We start from the raw sequence: 20365 nt of genomic DNA, 5'->3' as shown, positions 1-20365 counted from the left end.
TAGCTCGACATTTATCATCACGATAAAAGTACCCAAGTAGGTATTATAGACTCTAAGATCTCTGCTTACATTAATTACAACGGTGGGAATTTTTGGTGCTTGTGTAGCTGAAGCTGAAAAAAAAAACATGCTTCAAAAAATGAAATCCTCAAGCTATTATTAATGTATAAATAACATATACTGAACAATATATTAGGATGAAAACATTCTTGATATTGTAGGAGTAATGAATTGTGTTTAGTGTTTGAATATTTTAGCCACAATTGCCTGCATGGTATAGCAGAGTGTGTTTGTGATGCCGGCAGACCCACTGATGTGACTTTGTCCCTGAGAGACCCGGGCAAGGTGGAGTACCTGGGGGAGATCCTGCTGAACGTGACCTTGTACCCGCGGTCGCAAGAGGACAAGGACCAGGTGAGTCCTGCCTCGTAGTGCATGTCTCACTCTGCTCGCTCTCCTGAGGACAAGGACCAGGCGTTGTCCCACTACTGCTTTCTCCCCTGAGGACAAGGACCAGGTGTTGTCTCACTACTGCTCGCTCCCCTGAGTACAAGGACCAGGTGACAGTCTGGCACAGCCTCTATAGTGTAGAATGCTTCCATGCCAGGCGAATCTCCTCATCCAACAATCCTTGAAAATTGCGTCATCCCGGGCCGCCCTTACGCCCGAACAGTCCAGAAGGGCGGCGTCAATCCACGCCACTTCACGCGGCGGCCCGCGGAATTCCCAAGGCCACTCAGCGATAGATAACGGCACCGAAGCAGGATGATACATGGGTATCGGAGGGGGGAAGGGGTAGCGGCGACCCTTGTCATCCGGCCAGGCGCGCGTGGCACGCCTTACGTCAGTGGCCGTGCAAGGCTGCCAGCCAGCTTCGAACCTGGCATCGCGGTCTGGTCTCTCGTGTTCGTAATATTGCTCCCTCCTTGAACCCGTTCGTCCCTAACAGGTAACACATCTCCTCCTGGGTGTCCCCATGCTACTCGACGTTTAGGCCTCCTGCCTTCCCTCCATCGCGGGCTGTACAGCCTCACCAGACATCCATCTCCCGCAGCAGATGTAGCCTCTCTCGTTACCCGGTGACACTTCTGCGTCGCAGATGCAGCATGTCGTTCGGCCTGAATTACTGTCACAGTTTTGGTTGATAATTATGGATTTTTAATATGCAGGTGGACTCTTTGATAACTGACGATCTGATTATCGGCACGTGCTCACTCTAGCGGGTAACGAATGAAGCGCGATGACTATCGACACTAGCCTACTCGAGCGGACGAAAAGAGAATCCAAGAGAGCAGCATCTACTATGGCTGCCATAGATATGTCCAGTTCGGCGCGTTCCCAGAGACAGGCGGGCGTGAAGAGAGGCGTAACTAGGACGCCGGTGTTCTGGTTGCTTCGAGTGAGTGTTGAATCGGGGATTGCGATGACTCGACCGGAGGTCCACGAGGCCTTTCAGGGCGGAACTTGCCGGGTGTATGAGGGGCTGGTGGCGAAGAGAGCAGTGAAGTGGAGATGGCTAGCAACAAGCAAGGAGCAACAAGCTCAGTTCAGGCCGTGCAGCACGAGGCGGTGTGGTTGGACAGAGACACGCGGCGAGAGACGACCTGCAGAGAGAGCCACAGTCGAGGCGAGCTGCAGCGCGGAGTGCGAACAGCGGACTGTCGAAACTGTTATTAATTTGTGTCCAGACATCTAAATTGCTCTAATGTAATTTACAGTGCAAATATTAGCTGATAAATAAAACTGCAAATAATTAATTGTGATACCCATTTCGGATCTGTTTTCCCACTTGTAACAACATTTATTCAAATTTTGAATGTGCTGAAACATACATAATATATTTGTAAGATGTTATTATAGTTATTTCATTAACTAAAAATGACTCAGCATGTAACCACTGAATACCTCAACTTGTTATTTTATGTGTGTAAATGCTAATGACTTGATAGTGAACATTCACTTCAGATGTGTCATGAATGAAGCATGTTCTTTGAATGATACTTGAAATGGAGTAGATGGATGTAAAAAAAATTGGTTGTCTGTAAAGTCGGTTTACGAACGACAGTTTAACGAGACAATCTCATAACAAAACATTGATGAAATGATTGCATACTTTTATGAATAAAATTGAATTATTTTTATTGAATTATCACTATTTCGTATGGATACAAAGTAGGAGTGAAATGAAATCTACAATTTAATTGATGTATTTACTTTTATTTGCACTCATTAATTCAAATATGTTTATTAATTTAACGAAGAGATTATTTTAACTGTAACTTTTATACATGTTTGCTATTTAACTTCTTCCAATCTGTGTTGTTCTGTAAAGGATAGGACGATGATAGGAAAACTAGGAAACGAATGGGAGTGTTACAAGTTTAATGTGCCTCGAAAAAGTGAAATCGATGGTTGTTCCAATCGAGTGGGAGAGAGATAGATGCGGCGCAAGCGTACAATGGGCGTAACGGGACACAGCGTAACGGGACAAAGTGCGTTACGGGATACTTTTTCGTGCGTGCAGCCGGCGTTCATCGATTTATTAGACGTTGTCACGTCAAAAAAATATTTTTTGTACATATGTCATTGAGGGGCCATGGTATGTAAACCACCTGTAACCGCCTGTCTGTGCACGAGGACGGGAACAGATATCAGTTTTGGAAACGTCGCCATGTTCGTCTGTGCTGTCGTCGCTGTGGTGGCCGGAATGTCTGTTCAAACAAGTTCCTGGGCTCGCCTGTTCGTCTCTCTGCTGTCGTCGCTGTGGTGGCCGGAATGTCTGTTCAAACAAGTTCCTGGGCTCGCCTGTTCGTCTCTCTGCTGTCGTCGCTGTGGTGGCCGGAATGTCTGTTCAAACAAGTTCCTGGGCTCGCCTGTTCGTCTCTCTGCTGTCGTCGCTGTGGTGGCCGGAATGTCTGTTCAGACAAGTTCCTGGGCTCTCCTGTTCGTCTCTCTGCTGTCGTCGCTGTGGTGGCCGGAATGTCTGTTCAGACAAGTTCCTGGGCTCGCCTGTTCGTCTCTCTGCTGTCGTCGCTGTGGTGGCCGGAATGTCTGTTCAAACAAGTTCCTGGGCTCGCCTGTTCGTCTCTCTGCTGTCGTCGCTGTGGTGGCCGGAATGTCTGTTCAGACAAGTTCCTGGGCTCTCCTGTTCGTCTCTCTGCTGTCGTCGCTGTGGTGGCCGGAATGTCTGTTCAGACAAGTTCCTGGGCTCGCCTGTTCGTCTCTCTGCTGTCGTCGCTGTGGTGGCCGGAATGTCTGTTCAAAAAAGTTCCTGGGCTCGCCTGTTCGTCTCTCTGCTGTCGTCGCTGTGGTGGCCGGAATGTCTGTTCAAACAAGTTCCTGGGCTCTCCTGTTCGTCTCTCTGCTGTCGTCGCTGTGGTGGCCGGAATGTCTGTTCAGACAAGTTCCTGGGCTCGCCTGTTCGTCTCTCTGCTGTCGTCGCTGTGGTGGCCGGAATGTCTGTTCAAACAAGTTCCTGGGCTCGCCTGTTCGTCTCTCTGCTGTCGTCGCTGTGGTGGCCGGAATGTCTGTTCAAACAAGTTCCTGGGCTCTCCTGTTCGTCTCTCTGCTGTCGTCGCTGTGGTGGCCGGAATGTCTGTTCAGACAAGTTCCTGGGCTCGCCTGTTCGTCTCTCTGCTGTCGTCGCTGTGGTGGCCGGAATGTCTGTTCAAACAAGTTCCTGGGCTCTTCTGTTCGTCTCTCTGCTGTCGTCGCTGTGGTGGCCGGAATGTCTGTTCAGACAAGTTCCTGGGCTCGCCTGTTCGTCTCTCTGCTGTCGCTGTGTTGTCCATCTTGTCGTTGGTTTCGTCTGCAATATTACATTTGTCATGTGACTGTGTGGGTGTCAAACCTTCAAAACAATCATTGATTTATACGGCAACTGTGCATTCTTACACCACTGTTGAGTTTTTAGAATATCAAACTACGTTTGGTGCAAAACTACACGATCAAGTAGTAATTTTGTTTAAAGAGGGTGTAAAAATACACAAAATGTATGTATGTTTTTTTTTAAATCACACGATAAAAATGTGAAAATACACTAACGCCAAATTTGTAAATTCACTTTTTTTTTCATAGTGTATTGCATTCAGCAGTGGTCAAAAAAAACTTTTAAATGAATCAAACATGCTGTTATGTTTTTGACGTGATAACTTCTTATTAATCGACGAACGCCGGCTGCACGCACGAAAAATTGTCACGTTCCACCTGAGCCGAGCGTGCAAGAACCGGCCAACCACCGTACGAGAAAAATCTTCTATAATATCAAACAGAATAAGGCGGGCTTTTTAAACTAATTGTTCGTGATTATATTTAAACAGATTATTTATAATAAATTAGCAAAAACTGTAAATAATATTTGAAAATTAAAAAGTATGCAATTTTCCATCAATGTTTTCTTATGACGTTATCACGTAAAAATATCGTCCGTAAACCGACTTTACAGACAAACCCCCCCCCCCCCTTTTTTTTAAAAAAATTACACGACAAAAATGTGAAAATACACTAACGCCAAATTTGTAAGTTCACGAAATTTTTTTTAAAGTGTATGGCATTCGCACCAGTGTACTGCAGTGGTCCAAAAAAAAAACCTTTTAAATGAATCAAACATGTTTTGATGTTGTTTAAAGTCAAATCGTATAGTTATCACCTTGACATGTTAGTTATGTTTAGGCCACACTTGCCTGTGAGTTCTATAGAGCTGTCCAGATGTTTATTTGGAAAGGAGCTCGTGTTTACAAAATACGTACCTATTTGAGTGTCTAGTCCGCGTGTGTCCAAAGTCCGCACGTACGTGAGTGTTCAGTTCTTATGTGTTCAAAATATCTACCTACTTGGGTGTTCAGGCCGCATGTGTCCACAGTACTTATCTACTCGAGTGTTCTCAGCCTCGCTGTGTTGTGATGCCGTGAGGGGAGTCGAGGGGAAGGGGGGGGGATCCTTGCGGGAGGCTGCGCCCCCGTGACCCCATCAGGGGTCGCCAGGTCAATCGATACCGGCGCAGAGGCGGGCAGATGGCCTCTGGCAGCTCGCCGGGAGGCCAGGCACTCGAACCTCCTCTGTAGTTCTTGTTCATTGCCGCATCGTCCATCCTCCAGCGCTCCCCGGGTCTGTGCGCCGTCACCTCCGGAGTGACAGAGCCTGCGCGGGGGAAACACGGCGGACGTCGCAATCAGCCAATGAGTTTACTCGGTGTTCCGTGCAGACACTCCAATAACTCCCCCGTCGTAGAGGTTCATCCGGGGACGCACCACAACGCCGAAATACCACTACGCCGACAGCTAGAAAACTGCTGTGTACCACAACGCCGAATTACCACAACGCCGAAATACACAAACGCAGAAAAATGTCATTGCAGGACTGCCACAAATGTTAGGTTAGGTTAGACTAGGTTAGGTTAGACTAGGTTAGGTTAGACTAGGTTAGGTTAGACTAGGTTAGGTTGGACTAGGTTAGGTTAGGCTAGATTAGGATAGGCTAGGTTAAGTTAGGTTAGGTTATATTGCGCTAGGTTAGGTTAGGTTTGATTGTGGTATTTCGGCGTTAAGGTACATTTAAGAAACACACACAAATTCATTCAGTGGTTATTTCGGCGTTGTGGTACACAGCAGTTTTCTAGCTGTCGGCGTTGTGGTCAATTTTGACATTCGGCGTTGTGGTAACGACCCGGTTCAGCCATGACTTGCCTCAAAGCCCCGCCCACACGGGCACGCATACGGCGTGCAGAGCTTCGTGAAGTACCACACGGGATTAGTAAACCACTCCAGATAAACACGAGTTGTGTCTGTTTACGAAAGCGTGTGCTGAGTCCAGATGAGTAGTTATGTTTTTCGTATTTCGTTTTTTAAATTTTATTTTTATGACTATTTTTTAAGGCATGAAAGACCTTGTACAAGTTCTTGAAAGCACTTTAAGGGACTTGCATTACAATTTTATCTTCGTTTCTCCGCCATATGATGTTACGTTAACTGCTCAAATGTCACTGTGTCCTGTTCACGACGAGAAGACTGTGCGCTAGTTAGGAACTTTGCGTTTAGAGGCGATACCGCGCTAGAAGCACCAGCACTAGCACACACACACACACACACACACACACACACACACACATACACACACACACACCTGACTAGGCGGGCCCCTTAGGGATGATAGATGAGTAAGAGCCTCAGTTCTGAAGCCTGCTTCCACTGGGGAGGACGGGGTGACTGAAATGCTGCCCCTTGGAAGGGCAGCCTTTCAGGATTTTTCTGGCAATGGTTTGTTTGTACAGCGACTGGAAGGGCAGCCCATATAATTTCTGAAAACATGTTTAAGTGTTTAAATAATTCTGAAAACTTGCCCCTTGGAAGGGCAACCCATCAGGATTTTTCTGACAGTAGTGTTTTTGAAAGGTTGTCTGAATTGTTGCCCCTTGGATGGGCAGCCCTTTAGGGTTTTTCTGACAGTGGTTAGTTTGTAAAGTGACCTAACCTAACCTAACCTAACCACTGTCAGAAAAAACCTGAAGGGCTGCCCTTCCAAGGGGCAAAAATTCAGCTCCCCCCGGGAGGACAAGCCCCGACATGTCGCTGTTATTACTGCGACATTTTTGTATTTATGAATATGCTTGGTTTCGGGTTGGTCGGGACTGGATGAGTGTTGTGGATGCTCTGACCTACCCAGTGGCGGGAAGCGATGACATCACGAGTAGTATATACCAGCCGCTCTGGTGCTTGGAGCCGAAGCATGGAGCTGGGGCCAAAGTCCGCCATCTTGGATTGTGATGTCATGGCGGCCATATTGGATGACCTTGGCCTTGATTCTAAATCTTGACCCTGGTGGCCATCTTGTGTCCGCCATGTAGGATTCCGCATCTTGGGTTTTGCCATCTGGAAATAGAGTGCATGTTGCACTTTTCGTTATAATTGCCATTTTAAATTTTGATGTCATGTCAGCCATCTTGTTTTCGTCTGCTGGAGGCCGCCATCTTAGATTATGACATCATGGCCGCAATCATGTTTTTGTTTGCTGGAGGCCACCATCTTGGATTATGACACCATAGCCGCCATTTTGTTTTCTTCTGCTGGAGGCCCTATCTTTATTTTTAGTACTTGCTGCCAGGAGCACTTTTGTCACACAGTACACACATATTCTGCAAAAGAACTGCCGCCGTCTTGTTTTAAGTACTCGATAAAAGGAATGTCACATAATACATCGTCTGCCAGAGTACACTGCCGCCATATTGGTTTAATGTTTAAATGATCGAGTACACTAGTATTTATTGCCAAGGCGCCCGCTATCATGTCGGCCATCTGGGATGCAATCTTTAAGTATTGTAATTGTTTAGCTAGAAATTCTGGAAAATATACAAAATTCATTTAAAAAAGTGTTCATTAATTTACTGATTCATTCGATCGTGACCAGCCACATCCATTTGGTGGTCAGGTACGTATAGTTAGTAGCCAAGATGCCTTATTTTCGATACTTAACATACATTTCAAACAGTTCCAGTAAGATGTCAAACATATAGACCACACGTCTCCGAGCCGTGAGGCTAATCATAACCTGACTACAGACTTGACGATGCACAATCAGCGAAAAGGATGAACGTGCACCAAACTGCTCCAAGTGCTCCAAAACTCCAATTGCTCAGGTTCTCCAACTGTTCCAAGTACTCCAAGTGCTCCAATGCTCCAATTGCTCCGTCAGCTCCAAGAGCTCCAACATCTCCCACGAACTCCAAGGCTCCAAATGCTCCAAGTTATCCAAAGCTCCAAATGCTCCAAATGCTCCAAAGCTGTAACTGCTCCAATACTCCAAACATCCAATTGCTCTAACTACGATTGGCTCCAACTGCTCCAACTACTATTGGCTCCAACCACTCCAACTACGATTGGCTCCAACTTCTCTAACTACGATTGACTCCAACTGCTCCAACTACGATTGGCTCCAACTTCTCTAACTACGATTGGCTCCAACTGATTTCAATTGTACTTGCCCCGATTGCTGGAATGACTTTATTATTACTCTCAATGTTGTTAGTCATTAGTGATGATTTTTTCATTTTCAAGTTAGAAGTGGTATTACGAGAACTCAGTTTTAGTTATAAATCAGATTTCTAGAAATAAAACACTCACTTTTGAAATCCAAAATATAATTATTTTTTTTCAATACATGCAAGTAAAACAAGTATTTATTGTACATAGCCAGCTTCCCTCAGTTCTTCGAGTATGGAGGCTACTCCGTCGATGGCGAGTAGTTGCCTGCACTAAGCATAGGCAGCAGCAGTCCCAGATAATCCACCAGTACATAAGGATCTTCCCATGTCGAGTAGTCAATCTCTTCTGCTGCCGTCATCTTCCTGTGTGTTTGTTATTAATATTTTAAAGATCTCTGACGTCTTCCATTTTAACACCAGCATTAAGGTCACTATCATCATCGGCCCATTGATCATCACAAGCTTGATTAGATTATTTAATTTTAACATGTTGTTTCCTGAGTTTTGGTCTCAGCGTTTCATCACAAAGTCTTCGATCTGGTCAGCTTCAGATCGTTCTCTGTTGTTCGCAGTTTCACGGAGGCGAATAGAATTTGGTGTAAATATATTTTTTATTTCCCATAAAGATGCTACTTTCATCGGTAGTTTTAAAATTTAAATAATTAGTGGGACCTGTGATAGTAGTTTAAGCATTAGTATTTTAAAATTCTTCGTGATCATTATAGTCCAAAATTTTACCTTCATTCCACTTCCTCGGTGTTGTAGCCCAGTCCTCCTTGGTTGTACAGGTCTTGCGATGTTTATGCAAGAAACATCTTCGACCAAAATATTTCTGACACTGACTGCAACTAAATGGTTTTCGGCAAGGACCCAAAATACACTCGCTCCTCTCGTGACGTTTAGCATTTTTTATCAGTGTGTATTCCTTCCTGCAGTATCTTCAGTGGTGTCCTTTCGATAAGAATATATTTTTGGGTCGACCTGTTTCTGGGGCGTCACGGGGTTAAGGAATACCCTCCAGGGAAGAGTAAAAATGTTATCCTTGAAAAATCAATTTTTTTAATGCTTCTTCGAATTCTTAATCACTTAGATAGAATTATTCACTTATGACAGATAGGTCCTTACACTGTGCACCATTTTTGAGGTTTTTTTATTTATTTCTTAATACGTATTTAAAGACACGGCATAGGTATTCAGTGGCCAAAAATTGAGCGACGCTTGAGTTATTTTAGGCTTGTTAATGAGTAGCATTATTATTGAGAAGAAAAAAAGAGGGAGGAGTTTGTATGTAAAGTCGGTTTACGGACGATAATTTTACGTGATAACGTCAGAAGTAAACATTGATGAAAAATTGCATTTTTTTTTTTAATTTTCAAATATTATATACAGTTTTTGCAAATTTAATTTAAATAATTTGTTTAAATATAATCACGAACAATTAGTTAAAAAGCCCGCCTTAACCTGTTTGATATTATAGAAGATTTTCTCGCACGGTGGTTGGCTGGTTCTTGCACGCTCGGCTCAGGCGGAACGTGACAATTTTTCGTGCGTGCAGCCGGCGTTCATCGATTTATAAGACGTCATCACGTCAAAAAAAAAGCATGGCTTTAGAGGGAGGCCCCCTTGAAACGTAGCGAGTATCACAGTGCGCGTGTGTTGGCAGCACTGCGATGTCGGGAAGCTATGCGGGAGGAAGTGAAGCGGACAGCTCACAGCCAGGTGTCACGAGCCCACACCTCCCACCCACGCCCTGCGTAATTGCAGGGTGCCCGTCCCGGCACGTCGAGCGGTCGATGGCGCTCAGCTTCGTGCGAGAATTATCGCACACGCGATACTTGTGACATGTGGGACGTGGGAAGCCTTCTTTTCACAGACGAGAGAGCCAAACGCCCGATCGTGCATCTTCGGTTTTTTTTTGTTCATTGTAAATAAACATGGCGGTGTTGATAAAAGGAAAGACCATAAAAAAGGCAACGGTATTTATTTGTAATTGTTTTTAGAGGAGTGTCCGTGAATGTTTATTTTGGACAACTCATGATAACTAATGGTCAATTAGTTTAGGTTAGCTACATTATAAATACTTTAAAACATTTTGGACGGTTGATTTGGTTAGGATAGCTGAAATCATGTAAACGGTTTCCTAGCGCTGGATAGCTACATACTAAAAAGTTATTTGCTAAGCAACCATAAAATGATTGTACAGTATTTTTAATGTAGCTATACTTCAGGGGTGCCCACAAGGGGGGGTAATGACACAGACTGCGTCATTAAAATTTCAGGGGGGGGGGGGCGGGGTGGTTAAAAGACGAGAAAAATGTATATATTATTTACATAATTATAGCTTCTAATGTAAAAATACGTTTCTGGTGCTTTGATAATTGAAAGGGATCTTGTAAATCAAATTGGCAACCCCGCACTTTCCTCAACAAAAGCAGTTTGGCATCTGTCGGTTCAGGATGGAAATATTACCTGATATGACCAAAATTATTATTAGAAAATCAGTTTTAATTAATGCAAAATGTGATAAAATGTAATACTAAAAAGTATAATATTATAAAATTATTGAGTAAATTATTTAGAAAATGGCATAAAAAATTTCGGGGAGGAGGGGGGGCGCATCATTTAGTTAGGGGGGGGGGTGAGTCTTAGTGTTTGGGGGGGGGGGGAGGGTGAGCACCTCTGTATACTTACCTAATATAACCAACCATCCAAAATGTTTTAAAGTATCTATATCGTAGCTAACTTATGATGTATGTTAATGAATAATTTTAAGAATGACATAAGTTAAACCCGCGCATTTGGAGAATAAATGCCCGCGAATTCCCCCCCCCCCCCCCCCCAAATAAATACACCTGTTGTGGTAGTACGGTAAAAAAAAAGCGAGCATGAACTTCGGGGAACTTCGGGCGTGGCTCTCTCGTCTGTGAAATGAAGGCTTCCCGTGAGACGTGCTGGGGGAACAGGTGTGCCACCCGTTGCGTGACACATCAGTCAAGGACACGAGCCAATGGCAGCGTGGGATGGCAAAACTTTCAAACACATAGATGTATCGGTTTTCGATATATCGCTTGATTGTTATCATCTCCGATAAAGTATCGACTTCAAAGTATCGATATTGGATATATATCGGTCTCTTATGATGTACAAACTTTTACCCATGCTTTACTTATAATATAATTATTGTTTAAGTATAGTTAATATTGAGTTCTTGATATATCTAAGCACTAAGCTAATATCAAGGAATTACCTAACACAAGCAGTGGCGTAGCCAGGATTTGTGTATGGGGGGTGTTAAGAAGCATGCCCCCCCCCCCCCCCTCGTAAAAAAGCCGGGTGGCCGGGGGTCCTCCCCCGGGAAAATTCGGATTTTAAGGTGTAAAATAGAGCTATTTTAGCAGTTTTCGGTACTTAAATTTAAATATTGTAATGGTAAAAATTTTATTAATTTTTAATATGAAATTTGTTTGAGTGATGAATAAGAAATTTAATTAAGGATTTGGTTCTAAAGGGGTGAGGGGGGTTTGAACCCCTAACCCCCCCCCCTGTCTATGCCCCTGAACAGAAGTAGTTTAGCTTAATTTTATCTTTCCTAAGCCTTCTGTCCACCATTTGATTATTTTTTTCTGCCAAATTTATTGACAGATAATTTTAATAAAATTGCTTTTTTATTTGAAAAATATTTTGACGTGACGTCTAATAAATCGATGAACGCCGGATGCACGCACGAAAAATTGTCCCGTTACGCACATCGTTATGTTACGCTGTGTCCCGTTACGCTCATTGTACGCTTGCGCCGCATCTATCTCTCTTCCACTCGAATGGCCTATGCGTCCGAGGAGAAGAAAGACAGCGGTAGCACACAACTTAAATCTACACGTGAACTGTTTCGTCAACTGTTTATAAAGTGAAGTGAAAAGTTAATGTGGTTTTCATTGCTTATTACAACAACAATTTCGGCAATAAAGGTTAATTATTCTTGCATTTCAAAAATCTGATTACTAGTATAATTTCAAGTATTTATTCTTTTATTATTAAAATAAAAATGATTAAATTTTATTCATAAAAGTATGCAATCATTTCATCAATGTTTTGTTAAACGTTAAACTATCGTCCGTAAACCGACTTTACAGACAACCAATTTTTTTTTATTCGAATTCGATAATATCGGAACAAATTATCGATATCACAAAATATCGGCACTAAAATATCGATACCGAATTCTAGCGGCGGGCGCGGAAACTACGTGTGGTTCGCGTCCAGAAATGTAGCTGAAAACAAAATTAGCATTATTTTAAAGAACTCTGCGTTACATGTTGTGTCCGAGGTCGGAGTTTCGTATTATAAGACAAGTGTATTTGCAACATGTAAACACATGAACTTGCGCCTTACCGAGGTTAGATGTTACACATCTCTGGCGAGTTGTGAAATACTCGCTGACTTTTTTAAATTTTTACTGACGCGACAACGTCTAATAAATCGATGAACGCCGGCTGCACGCACGAAAAAGTGTCCCGTTACGCACATATTCCCGTTACGCTGTGTCCCGTTACGCTCATTGTACGCTTGCGCCGCATCTATCTCTCTTCCACTCGATTGGAACAACCATCGATTTGACTTTTTCGAGGCACATTAAACTTGAAACACTCCCATTCGTTTCCTACTTTTCCTATCATCGTCCTATCCTTTACAGAATAACACTGATTGGAAGAAGTTAAATAGCAAACATGTATAAAAGTTATAGTTAAAATAATTTCTTCGTTAAAGTAATAAACATATTTGAATTAATGAGTGCAAATAAAAGTAAATTTATCAATTAAATTGTAGATTTAATTTCACTCCTTCTTTGTATCCATACAAAATAATGATAATTCAAAAAAAAATGATTCGATTTTATTCATAAAAGTATGCAATCATTTCATATTTTTTTGTTATGACGTCACGTTAAACTATCGTCCGTAAACCGACTTTTCAGACAACCAATTTTTTTTAATTTTAAAAAAGCTGGAGCTATGTTCGGTGAACTTACAATTCGTGAAAGACCCGTTATGTGGCGACGTCTTATCTCTCGTTGCCTCCCTCCCGTTGACTGTCACGTGTAGTAGTTCAAGAAAGCAGAAAGTTGGGCCAATCGTTCCCACAGATATTTTCAGTTTACGCGTGAAAGTAATAATGACAATCATCCGTATAGCATCACAAGGAAGCTAAAAATTTCTTCATCTAAATAACATCAGATTCAATTATATTATCTTTGAAAGATTTGTGCAATGGGAGTGCGTGACTTAATGTAAGCTTTTGGACATATGCCATTGCTAAATCGCACCTGTGTTTTCGTACCATGTGCGTCTCTGCCTGAGGACGGGAGCAGATAGCAGTTCCCGAAACGTCACTTGCTTCTGTTTTCGAAAAACTATTGTGTTTGTTTCGTCTTTTCGTTTTGTCGTGTTTTTGTCTCGTTTCAACTGTTATGCTGAATTTTTTTGTGTTATATATTTTTGTGCTGTCATCATTTGTGGTTTTATTTTTCGTTTTGTTAGTCCCGTTTTCTTTGTTTTTCTTTGTTTGTTGACCATATTCCTGTTATGGAATATTATGTGGTGTTTATATCCTGTTGACAACAGCAATTTTTTGCTTAATTTGTGTTTTTGTCTTTTGGGTATTTTTTTAGTTTTCTTCTACAGACATACATGTGCTTAGCAATGGCGTATGTCCAAAAGCTTACATCAAGTCAGTTTCAATTATAACTGTCTCATTGCCACAGGCAGCCTTGAACACCCCGAGGTTTGTAAGCAGCAGTGGGGAATGAAAGTAAAGAATCTACATTCACGACCCGGGTACTTGCTCGCATAAGGCACAATTACTTGTCCTTGTACCGCCAATAAGCTCTCGCCGACGTGAGAGACGTCACTGCCTGACACGCATCACACAGGACTGCTCAGTGCCTGATTGGCCTCGCCGAATAACGAATACCAAATAGTCTTACCGGCCCGAAAATAGCCTTAATCACAAGAACGATGACAATATTGAAGATATTTTGATAAATAAGCGTGTAGAACCCTCAAATTAAATATTGCAGGAAGAATATATTGTGGTTATAACCATTGTTGTAATTCTGGACACTTCGGAGATATTAAAAATAAAAAAAAATTGGTTGTCTGTAAAGTCGGTTTACGGACGATAGTTTAACGTGACGTCATAACAAAACATTGATGAAATTATTGCATACTTTTATGAATAAAATTGAATAATTTAATTGAATTATCACTATTTTGTATGGATACAAAGAAGGAGTGAAATGAAATCTACAATTTAATTGATAAATTTACTTTCATTTGCACTCATTAATTCAAATATGTTTATTAATTTAACGAAGAGATTATTTTAACTATAACTTTTATACATGTTTGCTATTTAACTTCTTCCAATCTGTGTTATTCTGTTAAGGATAGGACGATGATAGGAAAAGTAGGAAACGAATGGGAGTGTTTCAAGTTTAATGTGCCTCGAAAAAGTCAAATCGATGATTGTTCCAATCGAGTGGAAGATAGATAGATGCGGCGCAAGCGTACAATGAGCGTAACGGGACACAACGTAACGGCGCAATGCGCGTAACGGGACAATGCACGTAACGGGACAATGCGCGTAACGGGACACAACGTAACGGGACACAGCGTAACGGGACAATGCGCGTAACGGGACACTTTTTCGTGCGTGCAGCCGGCGTTCATCGATTCATTAGACGTTGTCACGTCAAAAATAAAATCAATTTGAACAGTTGTGCAACTCTTGCGTTGGCGTGTTGTCGGTGCTGCGAGATCAAAGTGACGCCAGCTTGTGTACGCTGCACCAGTTGTAACGCACCGAGGGACGTGATGTAACTACGGCACGCGGGCGGCGCGGTAACTACGGCGCGCGGGCGCGGTAAGTACGGCGCGCGGCGCGGGGACCGCAGTGCGCAGGCGCGCGGCTCACGTGACCGCCGTGTTGTGTTGACGGCGGGCGGACAAGATGGCGGGCGGCGTGTGACGGCGCAGCGGATGGAGCCCGAGGCGCTCAGCAGGGTGCGCAGCAAGCTGGCCCGGCTGGGCGAGAGGGCGTACGTGTGTCAAGTTGGCGACCACACATTGGAATTTCAAGGTCAAAATTTGTCACGAATTAGTGCTCAATTTGTGCTAATTTGTGCCGTAGAAATCAGAATTTGTGCTGCATTACGTAAAAAGTTATAGCATTTATTAAGGTGGTCGCCAACTTGACGTCAAGTTGGCGACCACCCAAAGAAAATATCAATTTTTTGAAATGAATTTTATGTCACGAATTAGTGCTCAATTTGTGCTGCCAGAAGCCAAAAATTCGAGCTTATCGCAACGTAAACTAAAAAGTTATAGCCCTTGATATGTTTGAAGCGAATTGACAGCTGGCGACCACACATTGGAATTTCAAGGTCAAAATTTGTGAAAAATTAGTGCTCCATTTGTGCTAATTTGTGCCGTAGAAATCAGAGTTTGTGCTGCATTACGTAAAAAGTTATAGCATATATTAAGGTGGTCGCCAACTTGACGTCAAGTTGGCGACCACCCAAAGAAAATATCAATTTTTTGGAATGAATTTTATGTCACGAATTAGTGCTCAATTTGTGCTAATTTGTGCCGTCGAAATCAGAATTTGTGCTGCATTACGTAAAAAGTTATAGCAAATATTAAGGTGGTCGCCAACTTGACGTCAAGTTGGCGACCACCCAATGAAAATATCAATTTTTTGGAATGAATTTTATATCACGAATTAGTGCTCAATTTGTGCTAATTTGTGCCGTAGAAATCAGAGTTTGTGCTGCATTACGTAAAAAGTTATAGCATATAGTAAGTTGGTCGCCAACTTGACGTCAAGTTGGCGACCACCCAAGGAAAATATCAATTTTTTGGAATGAATTTTATATCACGAATTAGTGCTCAATTTGTGCTGCCAGAAGCCAAAATTTCGAGCTTATCGCAACGTAATTTAAAAAGTTATAGCCCTTGATATGTTTGAAGCGAATTGACAGCTGGCGACCACACATTGGAATTTCAAGGTCAAAATTTGTCACGAATTAGTGCTCAATTTGTGCTAATTTGTGCCGTAGAAATCAGAGTTTGTGCTGCATTACGTAAAAAGTTATAGCATATAGTAAGTTGGTCGCCAACTTGACGTCAAGTTGGCGACCACCCAAGGAAAATATCAATTTTTTGAAATGAATTTTATATCACGAATTAGTGCTCAATTTGTGCTGCGAGATGCCAAAATTTCGAGCTTATCGCAACGTAATTTAAAAAGTTATAGCCCTTGATATGTTTGAAGCGAATTGACAGCTGGCGACCACACATTGGAATTTCAAGGTCAAAATTTGTCACGAATTAGTGCTCAATTTGTGCTAATTTGTGCCGTAGAAATCAGAATTTGTGCTGCATTACGTAAAAAGTTATAGCATTTATTAAGGTGGTCGCCAACTTGACGTCAAGTTGGCGACCACCCAAAGAAAATATCAATTTTTTGAAATGAATTTTATGTCACGAATTAGTGCTCAATTTGTGCTGCCAGAAGCCAAAAATTCGAGCTTATCGCAACATAAACTAAAAAGTTAAAGCCCTTGATATGTTTGAAGCGAATTGACAGCTGGCGACCACACATTGGAATTTCAAGGTCAAAATTTGTCAAAAATTAGTGCTCCATTTGTGCTAATTTGTGCCGTAGAAATCAGAGTTTGTGCTGCATTACGTAAAAAGTTATAGCATATATTAAGGTGGTCGCCAACTTGACGTCAAGTTGGCGACCACCCAAAGAAAATATCAATTTTTTGGAATGAATTGTATGTCAAGAATTAGTGCTCAATTTGTGCTAATTTGTGCCGTCGAAATCAGAATTTGTGCTGCATTACGTAAAATGTTATAGCAAATATTAAGGTGGTCGCCAACATGACGTCAAGTTGGCGACCACCCAATGAAAATATCAATTTTTTGGAATGAATTTTATATCACGAATTAGTGCTCAATTTGTGCTAATTTGTGCCGTAGAAATCAGAGTTTGTGCTGCATTACGTAAAAAGTTATAGCATATAGTAAGATGGTCGCCAACTTGACGTCAAGTTGGCGACCACCCAAGGAAAATATGAATTTTTTGGAATGAATTTTATATCACGAATTAGTGCTCAATTTGTGCTGCCAGATATCAAAATTTCGAGCTTATCGCAACGTAATTTAAAAAGTTATAGCCCTTGATATGTTTGAAGCGAATTGACAGCTGGCGACCACACATTGGAATTTCAAGGTCAAAATTTGTCACGAATTAGTGCTCAATTTGTGCTAATTTGTGCCGTAGAAATCAGAGTTTGTGCTGCATTACGTAAAAAGTTATAGCATATAGTAAGTTGGTCGCCAAATTGACGTCAAGTTGGCGACCACTTAAGGAAAATATCAATTTTTTGGAATGAATTTTATGTCACGAATTAGTGCTCAATTTGTGCTAATTTGTGCCGTAAAAATCAGAATTTGTGTTGCATTACGTAAAAAGTTATAGCATATAGTAAGTTGGTCGCCAACTTGACGTCATGTTGGCGACCACTTAAGGAAAATATTAATATTTTGGAATGAATTTGATATCACGAATTAGTGCTCAATTTGTGCTGCCAGATGCCAAAATTTCGAGCTTATCGCAACGTAATTTAAAAAGTTATAGCCCTTGATATGTTTGAAGCTAATTGACAGCTGGCGACCACACATTGGAATTTCAAGGTCAAAATTTGTCACGAATTAGTGCTCAATTTGTGCTAATTTGTGCCGTAGAAATCAGAGTTTGTGCTGCATTACGTAAAAAGTTATAGCATATAGTAAGTTGGTCGCCCACTTGACGTCAAGTTGGCGACCACCCAAGGAAAATATCAATTTTTCGGAATGAATTTTATATCACGAATTAGTGCTCAATTTGTGCTGCGAGATGCCAAAATTTCGTGCTTATCGCAACGTAAACTAAAAAGTTATAGCCCTTGATATGTTTGAAGCAAATTGACAGCTGGCGACCACACATTGGAATTTCAAGGACAAAATTTGTCACGAATTAGTGCTCAATTTGTGCTAATTTGTGCCGTAGAAATCAGAATTTGTGCTGCATTACGTAAAAAGTTATAGCATATATTAAGGTGGTCGCCAACTTGACGTCAAGTTGGCGACCACCCAAGGAAAATATCAATTTTTTGGAATGAATTTTATGTCACGAATTAGTGCTCAATTTGTGCTAATTTGTGCCGTAAAAATCAGAATTTGTGCTGCATTACGTAAAAAGTTATAGCATATATTAAGTTGGTCGCCAACTTGACGTCAAGTTGGCGACCACCCAAGGAAAATATAAATTTTTCGGAATGAATTTTATATCACGAATTAGTGCTCAATTTGTGCTGCCAGAAGCCAAAATTTGGAGCTTATCGCAACGTAATTAAAAAAGTTATAGCCCTTGATATGTTTGAAGTGAATTGACAGCTGGCAACCACACATTGGAATTTCAAGGTCAAAATTTGTCACGAATTAGTGCTCCATTTGTGCTAATTTGTGCCGTAGAAATCAGAGTTTGTGCTGCATTACGTAAAAAGTTATAGCATATAGTAAGTTGGTCGCCAACTTGACGCCAAGTTGGCGACCACCCAAGGAAAATATCAATTTTTTGGAATGAATTTTATGTCACGAATTAGTGCTCAATTTGTGCTAATTTGTGCCGTAAAAATCAGAATTTGTGCTGCATTACGTAAAAAGTTATAGCATATATTTTAAGTTGGTCGCCAACTTGACGTCAAGTTGGCGACCACCCAAGGAAAATATCAATTTTTCGGAATGAATTTTATATCACGAATTAGTGCTCAATTTGTGCTGCCAGAAGCCAAAATTTGGAGCTTATCGCAACGTAATTAAAAAAGTTATAGCCCTTGATATGTTTGAAGTGAATTGACAGCTGGCGACCACACATTGGAATTTTTAAGGTCAAAATTTGTCACGAATTAGTGCTCAATTTGTGCTATTTTGTGCCGTAGAAATCAAAGTTTGTGCTGCATTATGTAAAAAGTTATAGCATATAGTAATATGGTCGCCAACTTGACGTCAAGTTGGCGACCACCCAATGAAAATATCAATTTTTTGGAATGAATTTTATATCACGAATTAGTGCTCAATTAGTGCTGCAAGATGCCAAAATTTCGAGCTTATCGCAACGTAATTTAAAAAGTTATAGCCCTTGATATGCTTGAAGCGAATTGACAGCTGGCGACCACACATTGGAATTTCAAGGTCAAAATTTGTCACGAATTAGTGCTCAATTTGTGCTAATTTGTGCCGTAGAAATCAGAGTTTGTGCTGCATTACGTAAAAAGTTATAGCATATAGTAAGTTGGTCGCCAAATTGACGTCAAGTTGGCGACCACTTAAGGAAAATATCAATTTTTTGGAATGAATTTTATGTCACGAATTAGTGCTCAATTTGTGCTAATTTGTGCCGTAAAAATCAGAATTTGTGCTGCATTACGTAAAAAGTTATAGCATATAGTTAGTTGGTCGCCAACTTGACGTCAAGTTGGCGACCACTTAAGGAAAATATTAATATTTTTGAATGAATTTGATATCACGAATTAGTGCTCAATTTGTGCTGCCAGATGCCAAAATTTCGAGCTTATCGCAACGTAATTTAAAAAGTTATAGCCCTTGATATGTTTGAAGCTAATTGACAGCTGGCGACCACACATTGGAATTTCAAGGTCAAAATTTGTCACGAATTAGTGCTCAATTTGTGCTAATTTGTGCCGTAGAAATCAGAGTTTGTGCTGCATTACGTAAAAAGTTATAGCATATAGTAAGTTGGTCGCCAACTTGACGTCAAGTTGGCGACCACCCAAGGAAAATATCAATTTTTCGGAATGAATTTTATATCACGAATTAGTGCTCAATTTGTGCTGCCAGAAGCCAAAATTTGGAGCTTATCGCAACGTAATTAAAAAAGTTATAGCCCTTGATATGTTTGAAGTGAATTGACACCTGGCGACCACACATTGGAATTTCAAGGTCAAAATTTGTCACGAATTAGTGCTCCATTTGTGCTAATTTGTGCCGTAGAAATCAGAGTTTGTGCTGCATTACGTAAAAAGTTATAGCATATAGTAAGTTGGTCGCCAACTTGACGCCAAGTTGGCGACCACCCAAGGAAAATATCAATTTTTTGGAATGAATTTTATATCACGAATTAGTGCTCAATTTGTGCTGCGAGATGCCAAAATTTCGTGCTTATCGCAACGTAAACTAAAAAGTTATAGCACTTGATATGCTTGAAGCGAATTGACAGCTGGCGACCACACATTGGAATTTCAAGGTCAAAATTTGTCACGAATTA

The 20365-nt window shown here is 41.4% G+C and overlaps 1 protein-coding gene across 7 annotated transcripts in view; it reads left to right on the top strand.

The window, feature by feature from the left end:
- The window catches only part of LOC134531121 (multiple C2 and transmembrane domain-containing protein), a 201565-nt gene that overhangs the window by 87920 nt on the left and 93280 nt on the right, over nt 1-20365 (top strand). For all 7 annotated transcript variants that reach the window (XM_063366714.1, XM_063366723.1, XM_063366700.1 and 4 more), the window contains one exon: nt 306-414. In XM_063366714.1, the coding sequence (XP_063222784.1) occupies nt 306-414 (109 nt within the window). The remainder of the gene's footprint in view (nt 1-305; nt 415-20365) is intronic.

The sequence above is a fragment of the Bacillus rossius genome, chromosome 1 (genome assembly GCF_032445375.1).
Source record: "Bacillus rossius redtenbacheri isolate Brsri chromosome 1, Brsri_v3, whole genome shotgun sequence".
Taxonomy (NCBI): Eukaryota; Metazoa; Arthropoda; class Insecta; order Phasmatodea; family Bacillidae; genus Bacillus; species Bacillus rossius.
Note: the sequence above shows the minus strand (reverse complement) of the source record. Positions and strands in the feature narration are given on the sequence as shown.